The sequence below is a fragment of the Lagopus leucura genome, unplaced genomic scaffold (genome assembly GCF_019238085.1).
Source record: "Lagopus leucura isolate 7727_CA_CO unplaced genomic scaffold, USGS_WTPT01 Super-Scaffold_100060, whole genome shotgun sequence".
NCBI classification, from domain to species: Eukaryota; Metazoa; Chordata; class Aves; order Galliformes; family Phasianidae; genus Lagopus; species Lagopus leucura.
The window spans coordinates 518,369-535,847 of NW_024962306.1; the positions used below are offsets into that span (position 1 = coordinate 518,369).

Genomic DNA, 17,479 nt, shown 5'->3' on the forward strand with positions numbered 1-17,479 from the left:
CTGTCCCTCAAGTGTTAAACCACAAAAACACTCTGCCTGACTCACAGCAGTGCCCCTCAGCATCCTTCTAAGGCTGTTATCTCCATTGTAACTGAGCTGCACAGCTCCTGAAGGGCTGCAAACATTACAAGAAGCATCACTTTGTGACTTCTGTAACCATGCCAGGTAAATACAAAACAAAAACCTGACACAGAATAAACCAGCGTCTGATTTTTAAAGCAAAGCTCCAGTATATTTTACTTACTACATGATCCTGGTTTGTGACATCGTACTTCAGTGCAAAAGATTTTACTCTTCCTACATAAACCGCATTGTAAAATTTAATGAGATCTCCTCTCTCCTCTGTTCCCAGCTCAGTGCAGTTCTCCTCTGCCGATCTTCCCAAGGAATTTCCACTCTTCACAGATGAGTCTGATTACAAGAGAAAGCTTCAGATTTTAGAATGCGGTGTTAAATTGACTTCTTCAGATTTAAATTTGAGACATCCAACTGACAAGAGCTCGTTCATGAGCTGACCAGTCAGTAAGATGAACTCCTGAAACACGCCTCAAAGATGCACTGTAGGTGGTTATGAACATCAGGAGGTGTTATGAATCGCTGCCAGCAGACCAGTGGATGGTGACTGAAGTGGATAATGCAGATCTGTGCTACAGCTATTTCCAGCTTAGGATTAGGAAGTAAAGCAGTATTGATCCCTTTTCTTTATTTTTAAAAGAAGTAGTAAAAAGCCTTCTATTTTTTTGGTTCATCTTTTATGGACTGCTATACAATCCCAGCACAGTAATAATGAAATTAGCCAGGGTGCTGAACAATGCTAAAGGTACTCAGAACCTTCACCTTTCCAACACTCAGCTATGTGCTATTCAAACTTGCAACAGTGCTTTAAGCAGTCTGACAACGTGCAGCTTTTAGCTTCTGTGAAACTTCCTAGTCGTCAGCTGGCAAAAAAAAATAGCTTCTTCCTCTACTCACACCTACTGCATGGATGCCATGACCCCATCTCAGGAATTCTGTGGTGCTTCAGTGAAAAAAGCTGCAGCTGCACAGCAAGTTGACGTTATCTCTTGCCTGCTGAAGTCAGGCCGTTACTGAGCACTACATCCTGTTTCACTCTCCATACTACTGACCAAGCAAAACAAGATCACAAAAGAAAGCCTCTTGTTATCAGTGCAGTATGAAAGAAAGCATTAAAAAAAAAAAACAACAAAAACCTTCCTTCAGTTGGTGTCTGTAATTCTTTAGTACGTCTGCCTTGTGTTACAACACAAAGTTGTCAAAAGTTGTTAAAAAACAGGAGTTGATACAAGATAAAGGAGGCACGAATCTATCAGCAACGTGCAGGCAGCTGCTGGACAGGATGCTGAACCTATTGGTCTTTTTCCTTAAAAAACAAACAAACAAACAAACCCACCAAAAAACAAACAAAATTGAACATTTGTTCCAACTGGGAAGAATGTTTTCTCTCTCTAATGCAGGAGGGCAGTTGATAAAACAGTTTATTTTTCAGCAATATACTTATTTTTCTTCATTATGTTTAAAGCTCTAAAACTCATTTCCTTTCTCTTTATCACTTGACAGCTCAGCTTCATAAAAGCATGCAAACACATTTCAAAAAAAATGTCAGATGGCCTTACTTACCTTCTGCCATCTGTACGTCTTGGTTCGCATTTCTCTCCACAGGGACACTGGCAGAAGTGTTCCTTAACAAAACGCTCCTATAAACCTACAGGACACAGAGGAGAGGAAAAAACATTGTTGTCAAGGAAAACAGAAAAGACAGAAGATGAGGCGCTGGAATGGGCTGCCAGGGAGGTGGGGAGTCACTGTCCCTGGTGGCATTCAAGAAACGTTCAGATGTTGTGGTGAGGGACGTGGGTCAGTGGGAAGCACTGGTGGGAGGTGATGGTTGGACTGGATGGTCGTGGAAGCTTTTTCCAACCTTGGTGATCCTATGAGGTGAAATCCATCTGAGTAAGAATGAAGAGGGCAATGAAGTTGACTTTTCCATTATCACTAGAATCATCTGAAGGCCACCTCTGTCCAACATTTATACAAAGGAAAGGAGCCATCATTTACTCACGTGGCTGTTTGCTTGTGGCTGATTCCTGTAACTTTTCATTATATCCTGAAAAGTTCTTTCCTCTTTGGTGACCTGGAAAAGAAAAGGCTGTTGAAGGCAGAGCGCAAACAGAAAGACAGGGCTGCTCAGGTGCAGTGTACTCAATTAGCTTCCTTGTACACAGATCTTTCATGAGCATTAATATGCTGATGGGAATATGAACAAAACCACACATTTCCATGTTCAAGCATTCTTTTTTTTTTATTTCTGATAGTAAAGCTATTTGTTGCCTGTTAGACATTATCCCTCCTCCAACTTTTCTTCCAGTAATACTAAAAATTAAAAATGAAGCATTATTCCATCAGAAGATGTATTTGTAAATTTGAAAACTACATGTCTCAACTTTTCTAAGTAGAAAATGAGGAAATACTCAACAAACCACCACACAGGTACATACACACACATACTATTTTAGTTTTCTTCCACATGTCAGAATTGCTTGTCTGCTACACAGGACTCGGTCTTCCAGCCATCCAATTTACACTTTCATCTGAAATAAAACTCTAATTCCTTAAGCCCATATGTTACCTTTGCCATGATATAAAAGGCACAGAGGAGAAGCTGGTCCAAATGCCTGTCCTTCATTAGATCAGCACAGTGAACCAACGTGAATTCAAAGCACGTCCAGATCTTCCTGCGCAAGTCATTGGACACATCTAACTTCAAACACAGGTCACGCAGGCGCACGCTGGCCAGGTGGTAAACCTACAAGAGAAAGACACACAGCAGTGAATGGAGCCAACTGAGCTTAACCTATCCTGCAGAAGTGAAAGCCAAGTGCAGCTGTTTGATCTTTCAATATTTTGCTTCCTCAGAGTTTTCTCCTTCTGCCCACAAGAATCTCTTCAAATGCTCAATTGTCAACTCTGTGTAAATGCTGGGTGCTTATAGGAAACCTGATGGAAAATATTCCATTCCTTCTGTATTACATCACTCACTCGCTACAGTGGGATGCAATCAACCCTTGGCTATGCTGATCCAATCAGTTCTTCATCCACCAAACAGTCCGACCTTCAAATCCATCCCTCTCCGGTTTAGGATATAAAGGAAAAAAATCTCTGAGAACATCTTCAGTAAGAATATATCTCCCTGCCCTAAAAAAAGTAGGTTCTTAACTTACTCCTTTTACTCCTTTACTCTTTTCAAGAAATTCCTCCTTTCTAGAAGCTTTGAGATAGCATGCTTTTCATCCCTGATTTCTGAGGCCATGCACAAGAAAGATCCGCAGTACTGGAGAGATCTCAAAAATGCCAACAAGAGAATCTCCTGGTACAGGATCCAAAACACAGCAGTTTTGAATGACCAAAACACAGAAGAGCAATCTCATTTTTGATGCATCTAACTTCTGCAAACGTGAGAGGCAATAACAAGAGACTTACAAACTGGTAATGTCTCTTACAGAAGCTGCTGAATTAAAAACAAAAAAAAAAAAACAAAAAAACCCCCAACAAAACAATGTAATGATTGCACAGGGCAGAAAGTGAACGGGGTTACTGAATTCTCTACAATAGCTTTTCCCTTCTCCCAGCAATACGAGAATTCTTCAAGCCAAAGGCAAGGCACGTGAAGACTGACAGGTAACGTACTGCATGGAGTTTCAGCACAGCTGCAGAGGTAAGTCACACCTTCCTGTCACAGCTCACCTTCCTGTAGAACAGCGCCAAGGATCCTGTTCTCTTTGGTCTGTTTCCTGATGAGAGATGCACTTCTTGATCCTGATTCACCTGAGGGTGGCAGGGATCCTGAGCCTCTATTTTAGGTGCCTGACCTAGATTCATTGAGATGGGTATCAGTGTGATCCCACCCAGCTCGTTTGCGATACCTGGAGATGACACAAGCACCCAAGAAATGAACTGCTGGCAGCCACGACAACGCACTGCAGAACTGTAAATCCTGAACTCTTTCACAGATATTTCACACAGAAGATATTTCTTCCTTCTGTATTGGGCACTAGGAAGACCGAGTCTTCACAAATAATAGAAAAGTACATTTCTGGTAATGCTTAAATGAAGAGTATGGTTGCGAATAATCACTTCTGAAACTATCTTCAAAGTACGAGGTTTACATGAAATTGCAATCTCTGTAGTCAGCCTATCACTCTTCTGGGAGTGATGGGCACTGGTGTTCATTTTCTGACACTATTTTGTAAATCTGACTATCTGCAGTCCACATTAGTTTCTGTAATTGTCAAATTCTCTTAATGAATGTCTGTTTAAACATGAAAAGCAGTGATGTTTTCGTTTTGTCTTCCTATATGAAGACACAGATTTTGCAATTCAGAAAGGCTACAAAACCTCATTTCTCATGTATCGTCCTAAGAAACAGTCAAGCATCAGTTCCAGTAAAACAAAAAAGCCAACCCCACAAAAAACAAATGCAACCCCCCACTACTTTGCTCAATGTCTATACACAGCCCTTATTCAGTAATATCAGAATCTTTTTAGATTACACTATTAGAGTTGAGAAACAAACCAGTGCTTAACCTGTGATGAGATTTAACTAGAAGGAAGAACTCCACAACTTTGTTTGCCAGGTGGAATCCTTGGAACTCTTGTCAGACATCACATTAAAGCACAGAATGAGATGTTAGCACAAAAGCTTAAGTTCTGGTGTTGTGTTTGCTTGTTTGCTTTGTTAGTGCTCTCTTAAATAAGGAAAAATAGATACAAGACGTGTGGTCCATCTAGCCAGATCTTAAGGGTAAGCACAGCATCTCACATGGAAGAAAACCAGAAAGAACTCATACCATGCAGTGGAATAGTAACTTTCTGTCCTGCTTTTCCTGCTACCGTTGCTGTTGTCACAGTCAGTACTGCCTGCCCAGGAGAGATGGACACATTTTCAGCAGCAATGCTTGATGCTGGAGCAATTGTCAACTTGGTTCCCTCTGTTAAAATCTTTTCCATCTGCATCTCTTTGGGGCTGTCGTCTCCGAAGAGTCTCCTCTTGGCACTTCCTGCCGTAGGGGAGCTGTAGCGCTCATGCACAGAGATTGGTGACAATGGCTGAGTGTCTGGTGAGCAAAAGAGAAAAGACACTCTTCAGTGGAGCAGCTGAACAGGAATATTTCTCTGCAGCACAAGAAGAGGCAGAAGATAACAACAGATTGAAATGCATCAATTCTGGTTAAGAAGTGATCTCACAGCTCACTGTTTCTTGGCAATATGAACAGAGACCTACAGACCTTCAACTGATTTTTATTACTCTGTAGTTACCCCAGACAGTTTGGTTTCATAATATGATAGCAACAGGAAAGACAGGAGCAACCAAGCTACCAGTGCTGCTTGTGGAAAGAACACTCCTCATGGTGCAGAAGCTTTCTGGCTAACCAGCAAGGAGAAACCAATGGACACCTCATTTCTCCTCTGCCAGGATGGTCTGCTGGGTGCCAGGAGCAAACAAACATTTCCAATCCCCACTGTCTTCCATGGGAAGTTAGGAAGAACACTTGGTACAGATGGACAGAGGTGTGTGAGAACCTGGTACCATCTCCCTTCTACTGAACCACTCACCATAACACCTGCAGTAACCATTAATACATCACTTCCCTAACTTGAGTAGTTAAAAAATAAAAAAAAACAAAACAGTTTTGTACCATGATTTGCCAGATGAACACAAAAGACAACAGCATCACAGTGCCACGAGCAAGAACTCATGGACTCTTGTATGGGATACAGTGAAAGAGTGAAAGCAGCTCATCCTAACCAGTGAAGTGGGAAAAAGCAACAGCAGTGCTGCCACTAACCCTTCATCCTCACCCTTAAGGATGTTTTACATGATGCCTGGGAAGAGCAAGGCAGTTCTTCAGAGGAAAAGAATACTGCAGATAAATTATCATCCTCCCATCCTGCAAAAGCAAGGTCAGTATGAAGAGGACTAAATGCAGTTTTGTCATCTCAGTATGCAATAACAAGGGGTGACAGTGGCAACCATCACTGTGCCAGTAGGACAACATGCAGAGAGACCGTGGTCTAAAGGATTAGAATGGTAAGAATGAAACAGAGCTACTAAAAATGCTGGACACTGCAAAGAAAAGGTTATACTTGAAGGAAAGGAACCAAAAATCCAGTCCAATTCACTGACAGCAACAACAACAAAACCCCAAAGAACAAACAGCCCCAATAACAAAAACCCCCACAACCTCCACAAAGACCGCAAAGCTACCAGATGACAACTCATCCTACAAGTCAGCTAACCCTGCACCTACACAAAGGCACGTCCTGCTCCGCTTCACACAGGAAGCGTGATGACCAATGACTGCTGCTAGTAAAAGACACAAGGGTTTGACTGGGTGCATCTGGACTTCTTGATCAACTGGGACTAGAACCGAATAAATAAAATCACACATCCAACATATATGAGGAACTCTGAACGTACCCCGTCTTAAACTCCCGCCAAGGTCTGTCCGAACCTCTTTTACTCGAGGATGAACTATAGGAGATATTGGCATCATAGGCAAATGCCCAAGCCCACTTCCTCCATTGCTTGCTTCAAAATTATTGGGAAATATTACCTTGAGAAACAAGAAAAACCAGTGTAAGGTAACAAATAGCTTTCCTTTGTCCCAAATCTTTAATATTTTTTTCTGCATAAACTGTTCTATTTGAACAGTGTTCTGTACAAAGCAGCAGTAAGAAGATAATTTTTCAGTAGAGGAAAACAAATAACATACCTCCTCGCAGGTGGGAACCCTGTTTCCTGAAGCCTGGAGAGCAGTCCAGAGTGCTGAGTCCCAAGTCCAGGCAAGGCTCTCAAGGATTTGCTCCTCGATGCTGTTGAGGTGCTTCACCATGTCTCTGGAAAGTCCTTCTTCAGACCGAATCAGTACTTCAATTACCTAACAGCAACAAGGCGCTCACATGAAAGCAAAGTCAAACCACTCCTGCGTAACGCGACCAAACCATTTTTCATTTCAGGACTGTGTTCCCAACTTCCCTTCAAGGTGGAATGCTCCAGCTTCCCCCCGACCCTTGAACCCTCCCCAGCCCTTTCTGACTCCCCTGAGCAACTCAGCTTCCACCGAGGCACCCACAGAAGCAGATTCCCCAAACACTCTGCCCTGAATGCCGCCCTTCCTCTGGCGGCTTGGCTTTCTGATTTTTCATCTTATGTCACACCTCAACAGAAGGCCTCTGTGCCTCTATTCAACATCCTACTTCTGCATTTCAGTACAGCTGTGCTGTCCTGTGTCCATACAAGCACACAGATATACATGAAATAGATGTATCAAGCCCAAACACATTCCTTTATTTCCTTTTAAAAGTACAAATTAATTGCTTTTTTTTTTTTACTCCCTTTGCCAAAGGGGATCTGGAAATAGACAGCAAGCATCCTGTTAGCAGAGAATAACTGCTCGCAGGGTGCCTTCAGGCCCCTTCTCACACTGAGCATATACAGAAGGGATGCACAAAGCACATGCGGTGTTACAGCCAGGCAGACATGAGCAGGTGCATCAGATTCAGCTGGGCACATGAAAAGAACTAGAAGTTTATTAATAGCATGTTACAGTGGAGAACCATTTACAAAAAGGTTTACTTGCTTTAAGTTTCAGCTTCAACTCAAACATTACACATCCCAGGTAACGTTACGAACAGGCAGAATTTAGAATAGCCAAGGCACACGTTAACATCTGTTTCTCTCCTACATGACTACTAGGAGAGCACCACCCTCAGACTGCCAGTCCAGTAACGTGCCACTTTCAGTGCAGATTCAGACAGTATGTCTTTACCTTATAAAAGTAAAATGGCCTTAGGTCAAGCACTTCGATTATCCAGGGAAAGGTGCGAGGAGAGCTGTAGGCAAAAAGCACGACCTCCAAGCAGCACGCCATGAGGGAGCGGTGAAACACATCTTGTTCCAAGAGAGCCTTAAGGGATGAGAGAAGATGCCAATGACCTGAGCTTATGGAAATGGAGGCACAGGTATGTGAAAAGCCCTCCAGGCACAATCACAGGCACCTCAGTATTAATCTAAGAAACCCCATGCTCACAGAGCCTCCAAAACAACAACTTGTTAGGGTGGGAAAAGATGGGATGATCCCTTAAAATAATTACTACAAAGAGTATAATTACTGCTAGGATATAATTCATGTAATAATGGCAGATCTCTACAATTTTCAAAAGTAGTCAGATTACACTTAAAAGAGAAATGCATGGGATGTGTGTAACATTAATGATACACATGGGTTGCTGTCTGCAGACTGATCTGTACTGGAACCATCTGAACATATCCCCCCACAGAGGATTTATGAAGTGTTCTCTTTTGCAGGTTCTTTACTTACAGTCATGTCCTTCCCATGCAGTCTTCGCATTTCTTGTACCATTATAGTCTCCAAGATCTTATAGTACAATATCTCTGCCAGTTTTAATCTGTTTACAGCAAAATCTGAAATTTAAAACCAACGCTGATGAAGCCCTGTGCTGTTTCCACAAACGGCCTCAGCCTGCACTGATCCATACTAGGGCTCCTCTAACAAAGCACAGCACACATATACGCATCCTGCAAACGAACACAGCATCCTTTGATACATGCTAGTCACAAGAGCAGCACACTGGAAATACTGGAGAGGATTATTAATGTTTATACTGAAGTCACTTGGAAACAGTTGCAATGCATTTCCTAGTCGTATTCCACTTCCTTCATCTTTAGGAATACAAGTATCAATTTTTGTTAAAATCTCTAAAGTTTCAGCACTCTCCTGTTATCTCATTTTGAACTTAACTTTCTTTTAATTCTGTAATAAGATACTATTCATCATAGTGTCAACAGCAGTACTTTTCTGATTGGGAGTGCTGATTGCTAAAGAGTCCCCCACGTATTGGGACAGGCTGAGCGTTACGTTCTGGAACATCCCACGCATTTCACCTTCCTACCTATGTGAGATCCTGGCAGTTCGTCTGTCGGCTGCGTGTAGCTGTGACAGAACGTCTCCCCTATTTCTCTCACTCTGTTCACGATGCTTTCTGCAGGGCTGCGTGCACAAGACCTGCAGGAGAACACAGGAAGCAAGCCTTGGCCACGTAAGTAAGTGTCCTGATCCCGTGCAAACAAACAAACAAGGCTGGTTTTCCTGAGCTTTCTGTTAGACAGTAACCCCAACATCAGAAATCACAGGAAACATCACATGGAAAGATTGTTTCTCTCCTGCTGTACAGATTTCACAGCCAACATAAGAGAAATTGAGAGCACAATCAGGAGAAAAAAATGTATCAGCAGGAGCAAGGCGTGAGAGCTTTCAAAAAAACAAAAGCAAGGCAGAAGGGCACTGATGAACCCCCACAGACACTGCTGGGAAAAGCACCCAGAGAAGCTCTATGTTGGGAGATGCCTTTCTGAATGCCTCCATATTCAGAGAACAGTGGCTCAGGGCTGGTAGCAAACACAGATACTGAGTTATGCTGAAAAGCCAGCTCTGCAACGATGGGTTCCTCAAACAAAGCCTTCTAATTGATTAAAAGTTACTCTTACAAGGGATTTATATCTGAAAGAGAGAACATTCAGAAGCATGGACCATTCCAGAATCAAAACCACTGTTCTTCTACTCCTCCCAGTTAGCCAAAGCATATCCCAGCCTCTGCAGAACTCGTGTTCAGGATGAGAAAAGCCTTCAACACATTTATTATCAGAGGCTTTTCTCAATGCTCATCTAAGTTTTAATATTTACAGCTATTGACAGGTTATTACTTGAATGAACTCGTTTTTCACGAGAGATTACAGAGGCATTTTAAGAGGATGATGGAAATAACACTGGATTTCCACACAACACCTGCCCAACGGAAACGCATCCTTCCAAGCATTTGTAATCCCAACTTCTAAGAACATCTGTTAGAAGGACCTTCAAAACAGACACAATTCCAAAGATGAGAACTAGAATTACTATCCTCATCTATTCATGAAGGTTGCTACAAAACACTACTTTTACATGTCAGATATCAAGTGCTAATACTAAGTACCCATTATCACTAAAAATAGTAATAAATAAAAAATCCAGAGCCCATGCACCACTATTCAGCAAGACTGACTCACAGACAGTCAGACAACTGCCCAACAGCTCTATGATTATGCATTATTAAATTTACACTTGCTATGAAGCAACACTGGTCCACCTTTTACTGCTGCACTGTGTGCATTTATCTGCTTACACACCAACGTTTCTGAGCACGTGTCACTGCAGTCAGCACACAGAGGTGCATCCAGGAGGCCAAAGCTGATCTGCAGAACAGAGTGCTGCTCCCAGAAATGGTGGTGAGGAAGGCCTGGGGCTGCCTTCAGCAAAAACTGAATAGGATTTCCAATATCATACAGCTGCTGAAAGGGACGAATGAAGATGGTGCTGGTGACCCCTCAGGGATGGGGGGTCCAGCTCTCCTCCAGAAGTACGGACCATTTAAAAAACAATGTTCTACTTGATATCAAGACGCATTAACTGGAAATAATAAAAGACACAAGCAAAAAAAAAAAAAAAAAAAAAATACACTGCACCAAACAAGAAAGTGCAATTTGAGAAAGAAAGCAGCCCCAGTCACGAAAAGATGAGCCTGCATTTGTTAGAGAACAGCTGCAGTGGATGTACTTACTCAAAAACAGCTAGAAGCAGGTCACTAGGGGCATTTTTCAATCCAGCCACAATGTTCTGCAGCCGACTCACACTTTGCGTGGCTGAAGCAACGGGAGTGATGACAGCTTCCTTTTCTCGTAGGTATCTTCTTCCAGTCAGAGGAGTTGAAGGTGCAAATGACCTCTTCTGAGAGAGAGATGGATAATCAATAAAAAAAAACAACAGAAGTGGTGCAGAAACAGCATCTCCTGCAAAATCACATCTAAGTTTAAAATAACACAATTAAAACGCTGCCAAAGAAGGCTGCAATCCTCTTATCCAAGTTTGAAAGCTATTAGTTGGGTATCTTCCCATACACCCCCTTCATTCGATACAGTTCACGTTGTTAAACACAGCGAAATGCTGACTTTGCTTATAGCTGCTGTTTGTAACCAAAGCAGAGGAGTCAGGCTTTGGTTTCGTGTCTTGAAAGCTATTTTTCATAGAACAGGTTGACTTTTCCTGTCATCAGAAAGAATCACAGGAAAACACAAATTAATCCAGTGTAAAGGTTTCATGGTATTCTTACTGGGCAAGCAGCATGAATTAACTCTATGTCAATATATGGAGGTCTTAACTACCTGCACTTTTTCCTGGACAAAATAACACCAGTTCACCTACAGAAGTGCTCCCACCCTGCTCAAGGAGCAGTTGTTTCCTGCATTAGCAAAGACAACACCACAATTTCTCTTAGCAAGGCTGCCCGACTAAGCCTGTGAGTGACATTCACCTCCTTCCTCCCAGCAAACCATTCAAGGGATGCAGCTTTTCCAAGTCATCTCAGGGATTCAAAGTGCATACGATGGGAAAACTGGACTCCAAAGGAAGGAGTAGTCCCCCCGAAAACAAGTTACATGAGTCACCTTTTCGAAGTGCTGCTGAAGGTGACACTCCACGTGAGCTCTCGCTGCTGTTTTCCCCACTTGCAAATCTGCAGGAAACTTCCGAGGAGTGCCAATTTCTTCCTCAGCATCCGCTCCTAGGAAAACTCTCTCATCAAAGTCCCCCACTGTTAGAACATACTCCTCGTACTCTTTATTCAGCGCTTTGCTGGAAGAGAAGCCAAAGTTTTACAGCAAAGGTTAAACTGCTGAACAAACACAGAAGTGAAGCCAGCACAAACTCAACGCTTCTCACGCTCTCAGTAGCAGCAGTGCTTCTACATGGAGCTCCTCTGCGTGAGCAGCCTGCTCACAGCCCTGCTTGGCTGCCTTCAGCTCCAAGCCTCCCACAGCAGCACACTGCACGGCCTGCTCTTCACCCACCAGCTTCATGGAGCTACAGAATCACAGAACGGCCTGGGCTAAAAAGGACCACAATGACTACCTAGTTTCAACCCCCTGCCATGTGCGGGGTCACCAACCACCAGACCTGGCTGCCCAGAGCTGCATCCAGCCTGGAACGGACCATAAAGATCACCGTGTTCTAAGCCACCTGCCATAGGCAGGGATGCCCACGCAGTGCATTAATCTCAGACAGTGCTGAAATCAAGGCATCAGGCTCCACAGCTGCTTCACACACACAATATATACATACATGGAATCTGGCTTTTCTGAACAATTTTCCCATCAGCTGATCCAGAAATGTTGGGATCTTAGGTTGAAACCTGCCAAACTAGGATGAATTTGCTTCAAATGACATTCACCAACACAGACATCTTCAGAATTATCACATTTCCCTTACACTTTCCTGAGGAAGTAGAAAAAAGAACTGCCTTTCTTAGATGGCAATTAGCATTAAATTAGTTCCACGCACTAGAAGAAAATCTCCCAAAGGTCTTGAAAACCTGGTAGATACACACGGAACGTGGGACCACGAGGCACTCGGTGATGCACTCCAAGGCAGCCACAGCCCTTTCCCCGCTTCCATTCCTGTACCCATTCCCTTCTGTGCTGTAAAGTGAACTGACATAAAATCTCCTAGCAATGTGTAAAGAAAATGGAACCACTCTGGGCAGGGAGTGGAAAGAGATCTACTATACCAGTGCCGGTATTCAGAAAAGTCTGATGACTGCACAGGGTGGGTTCTGAATTAAAAGCACTGTGCCCACGCAGTGGGCTGGACAGCATTTTGGTTTTTTGGAACAGAGCTTGGAGCCACCTGTGAAATACAGATACAGGGCAAGTCCTTCACAAGGACGAGAATCCAGATGTGAATGGAGCTCCTGGGGCAGTGCAAGTCTAAGTGCAGGATATAAAATGCTGACAGAAATTCCCAAATCAAAACAACTGCAGACTGACTGAGCTTTGTTAACATCAGGTGGAGTTGTGTCTCCCTGCTGCTGCTTAACTATTTCCCAGCAAATCCTGATTTCTTTGTCAAGAGGAACATGAATGAGTTGGACTTCAATACGTTCCACTCACTGAACAGAAAACTTCTCCTGAAAAGAAGTCACTGGGCTCGCACAGGGAGAAAATGTGCTTCCACCTCAGACAAACTACTGAAAGAGCCCATCAGAAGTTAAAGCTCTGCCCAAGCAGAGCAGCAGGGGCTGTGTTAAGTCTGAGCTCTACTTTGGCTGCCTGGCACTCAGTGGCATCTTCCCTCAATGGCACAGAGGAAGGGAACTGAAGCTTCAGTCTCCTCGAATCACCACTGACATGATACTGAACAGCTCCTTTGGCTCCTTGATTCCAGCTAACCTGCATGTGGAAGAGGAACATTTAACCTGACAAAGGCTGCAGAACCTCCCGTTTGGGCAAAGACACAGGCAGGTTTCCTCAGGTGTCATTCAGTAAAAGAACAGGGAACGCCGCCTCATTTGAGTGGCAGTAACCACTACCACCAGTAGTCGTTAAGCAGGGATACCAGTGCAGCTCACTGCTCCATAGGGAGCAGAGCAGCACTTCTTCATCTGAATGCTCCGCACGTTGCAGCAGGGCAGTCCCTGCTCACGCTTCTCAGAAAGCAGACGGCACAGCTAAAACCTCCCCTTGCAGAACTGAACTATTAGCTGCTTGTGGAAGAGGAAAAAGCTTTGTGGGATCCAGAACAAAGCAGCTGCGACTCATCTTTTCATCTAAATTACTTTTGAGAATTAAATGTTAGAAGTTCCCAAAACAGCTCCGTTTGCCTCCCTCCTCTTTTCTTGTGGTTTTGCAATTGTTGCTCCTTTTACTTTTGAGCTCTCCCATTGCATTCACAAATGTGTGCACTTACCTGGAGACTAAGAAACAATCCTAAATACTTCCCTATTCACATGCAAATATTGAGGTATGCATAGTAACACATTCATGAGTTTTAAAGCTTGGACTTGCTCAGACTACACACAGGTTAAGAGCTGCCAGAACAACACAGAGTAATCTATGCTGGAAAAGATCCTAAAGATCAAGTTCAGCCATCAGCCAGCACTAAACCACATCCACACGTCTGCAATAGCTGTAGGGATGCAGAGTGCAGCCCTGCCCTGGGCATCCTGCTCCAGAGCCTTAGCACCTTTCTGTGACCTGACATTAAGGAGGAAACTCTGTAGCTCACCCTCTGATATTGGAGGTATCTCAGACCCAGGAAGCATTTCGGCAAGGAACAGCATTGCTTCTCAAATCACCAGAAGCAGTGAGATACAGTAAGATACGGAAAACATGGGATTTAGCATTCAAAGACCCATACTCAAGAAAGAAACCCAAGTCCAAGATTAAAAACGCACACTGTCACTTACTTATTTTCTGTAAAATTGCAAAGATCCAACAGACATTCTCCTTTTAAGATCTAAGAATAAAAAAAAGCAGAAATATCTTACATCATCAATCAAAACCATTCCATCTCTACCAACGTGACAGCAAGATGGTCCTTGCCAAAAGCACAATGAGCACAACCAGACTTGTCCTTTTGCCCAGACCAGAGCAGCACAGTGCTGTTGGTAAGAGGCGCAGGCCAGGCCAAAGCTCAGCTCATCCAAGCTGTGGTGAACGCACAGCTCAGGAGCAGCGCTGGTAGCTCTGCGCCCCGGCAGGGAGGAAGCAACCTGCTTCCTAGTCTGATAACTACAGACATCTCTGTGGAGCTTGGAGAAGTTCTCCAGGAGCAAACCCACACAGTTTTTCCATCTGTGACCCCAACTCCTCATTCAAAGCACTGAGTTTACCCCAGACACACACTGGGACCCAGGCAATCATGACAGCTGTTCCACAAGATAACATCTTTCATTAAAAAAGCTGATCACCTACAGTGCAGCTTCCATACTGCCAAGAAAGTAAGGATCTTTCACTGACATAAAGAGCCAAAACAGAGGGAGCCCTACAGCATGCATTGTTAGAAGGGAGAGCACAGTTCTGCTCCCGCTGAAATGCAGAGCAACCTGAACCAACACGAGTCCACACGCCCACCAGAGCGCTTTCCTCCAGCACATGCAGGATTTCAATGCTCAAGACAAGACCATCTGTACAAACACTACCACACATCCTCCACATAGTAATATGCACCTTCCTATCGAACAGCTTCGAAATGTATGGCTTGAAGTAGTGCTCCTTTATTCCTTTCGCTTCCACGAGAAGCCCATCGTGCAGCTCACACAGCGTGGCAATGATGCACGGAGGGTCCTCTGAGGCTTTCATCTCTGATGCATGGAAGTCTGCTGGTAAGCCTGGGAATGGGAAGGAGAGGGAAAAACAAATGACAACCTTCAACTTTACTGAAAAAAAGAATAACCAAAGGAACAAAGCGTATTTCGTTTTGAACAGCCTATCCCCACCGTACCTTTAAACGATGGATTTAGCAAATCTCTTCGATTTGGGCACAAAATGGCATTTGCAAAAACCAGGTCCAAGCAGCACAGAAGTAGATGATAGGAATTTACTAAATCGTCCCCAATCATACGGAAATTACCTTGAAGAGACAGCACATCACGTCAGGCAACAGAAGTTCATAACTCAGAATACATGAGAAACACACGGCTGCAAAACGCAAGCCTACCCTTAGTGTACACAAACAGGGTCCAGCAGAAGTTGAAGAGATCCTTAACACCACACAGCACCCGCCTGTCAACGAGAGGGGCAGGAGTCAGTCTCCGCTTCCAGGAAGCTGAAGCGCACTGCTTAGCAAGAGTTTCCTTCTGCTCAAAGCAACAGTCGGAGCCATCACATCACAAGGGCGCACAGAGGCACACCGTAAGCTGGCGGCACACAGAGCAGCTCTCACTGCAGCCTCCTGGACTGCTCTGCACAGCTTTTTGCACAGAGTCACCGACTGCTCTGAGCCAACAGCTGCTTGTGGTCGGTGCCCCAGGCACTACCTAGGTGATGTTGCAATTGTGACAGGAGTCTCACAGAGCTGCATGTAGCAGACTGCTGAGGGCTCTGTCAATTGCAGTGCATCTTTCTCCTAAACGTTTTACTAAAGCATCGCACACCCTTTCAAAATATGCAACTACAACTCGGCTGCAGCTCTTCTGGTGAATACTCTAGAAGTAGAGAAGAACCAAAACCACCCGACAGAGAAGCTGCGTGCTCACGTTAATGAATGCTGCTCTGATGAAGGTACATGAACACAGTGCACGGACATTTCTCCTCATACAGGCTCAGCAAAACTGGTAGCAGCAGCAGCTCCCTTCCCATATCTGCATAAGGAGCCACACCAGAGCAGGTTACTGTAAATTACCCCCTCACATCCAGACCAAATTGAGGCTGCAGAAACCCCCAGCACTGAGCCAGCTCAGCTTCCTCTGCTGAAGGTCATATCCTCACCAGAGCTACCAGGGACAGCCACGCAGTCAATGCAGAACAAGGATGAAGCCCTTTAATTAAGAAGTGCTCCGTGCATCAGGAAGATGACAGCACCAGTCGCTGCATGTCATACAGATGAGCACATTGGCTGCAGTTTGCTCCCACAAAAGGGCCGGCGCTCACCTGGCATTCACATAAAGCAGCCGCTCACTGGAGTCCACTGATGCAGCACTGTGAGGAGTGCAAGGAGGGACAGTAGCCTGGTCTCAGCCACTGCCTATGCCTGCACTGAGCATCCCTGCATGTCTGCTCAGTCACTTCAGAACTCGGCCTTGTTTTTTAAAGCACAACTAGCGCTCTCTTTATTTGTAAAACCGTTGTAAAGCCACACGAGAGCTCCTCAGTACCTCTGCTTCCTGCTCCGTTGGGGTTTCGAAGTTTCCTCGTTAGGGTTTTGAAAGATATCCAAAAATATCGGTTCAAACTTCCTGAAGATGACAGTGGACACCTCGAAGTTCCTCTCCAGCCTTTCCACCCGCTCCCGGAACTCCTGTGGCACATTCGACATGTCCATCCACTTCTTCATTTTGCTAAAGAACTGAATCAAACTTAAAAGGGAAGAGGAAAAAAAAAAAGAAAGAAAAAAAGACAAAGAAACCGTCGTGTTATCACCGGCTTTAACCGCCGTTCTGTCTCAGCGCTGCCCCGTGCGGGCCGAGCGGCGCACCTGAGCCTGGCGGAGCGCAGGATCCGGGTCAGCGACACGCAGTTGCCCTCCATCAGGCCGCTCCCCACGGTGGGCAGCACGCTGCGGCGGCACGCGGCGTACAGAGCGCAGGCCAGCCAGTGCTGCGCGTCCCCCTGCAAGGCAACGCCGCTCGTGGGGCCGGGGCAGCTCGGCACGGCACGGCCCCGCCGCCCGGCCCCACCGCCCACCTCCAGGCTGTAGGTGCCGCGCAGCGCCGTGAAGTCGCGGAGCGCCTCGGCCGCACTGCCCGCGTCCAGGTTGAGCTCCCGGCACAGCCGCTCGATGGCGGCGCCGAGCTCGGGCTCGGGCAGCGGCTCGGTGCGGGACATGGCGGCCCGGCACGGCCGCCACGGCGC

The 17,479-nt window shown here is 45.0% G+C and overlaps 1 protein-coding gene across 2 annotated transcripts; it reads right to left on the reverse strand.

Moving 5' to 3' along the window:
• Positions 1-6: 6 nt before the first annotated feature.
• Positions 7-17,202, reverse strand: RBL1 (RB transcriptional corepressor like 1). 2 transcript variants are annotated; one of them, XM_042886686.1, is made up of 19 exons: positions 17,103-17,202; positions 16,783-16,983; positions 15,627-15,691; positions 15,411-15,539; positions 15,137-15,297; positions 14,374-14,423; positions 11,579-11,765; positions 10,696-10,859; positions 8,992-9,104; positions 8,400-8,503; positions 7,848-7,985; positions 6,792-6,956; positions 6,497-6,632; positions 4,866-5,132; positions 3,763-3,941; positions 2,648-2,824; positions 2,081-2,152; positions 1,639-1,723; positions 7-411 (listed from the first exon to the last, which is right to left on the reverse strand). In XM_042886686.1, exons 1-19 carry the CDS (start codon positions 17,153-17,155, stop codon positions 137-139), a joined length of 2,721 nt encoding a protein of 906 aa, XP_042742620.1. In that variant the 5' UTR covers positions 17,156-17,202; the 3' UTR covers positions 7-136. The 2 variants fall into 2 exon arrangements, with proteins under 2 accessions (XP_042742620.1, XP_042742621.1); XM_042886687.1 differs by having other exon boundaries at positions 3,763-3,887; positions 10,696-10,862.
• Positions 17,203-17,479: the final 277 nt, after the last annotated feature.

Excerpts from the sequence above, each read along its gene's own strand:
- RBL1 (XM_042886686.1), bottom strand. The coding sequence starts at position 17,155 with ATGGAGGGCAACTGCGTGTCGCTGACCCGGATCCTGCGCTCCGCCAGG. Across the intron at positions 6,633-6,791 it reads GGGTTCCCACCTGCGAGGAG|GTAATATTTCCCAATAATTT; the intron begins GTATGTTATTTG and ends TTGTTTCTCAAG. Across the intron at positions 3,942-4,865 it reads AGTTACTATTCCACTGCATG|GTATCGCAAACGAGCTGGGT; the intron begins GTATGAGTTCTT and ends TGTCATCTCCAG.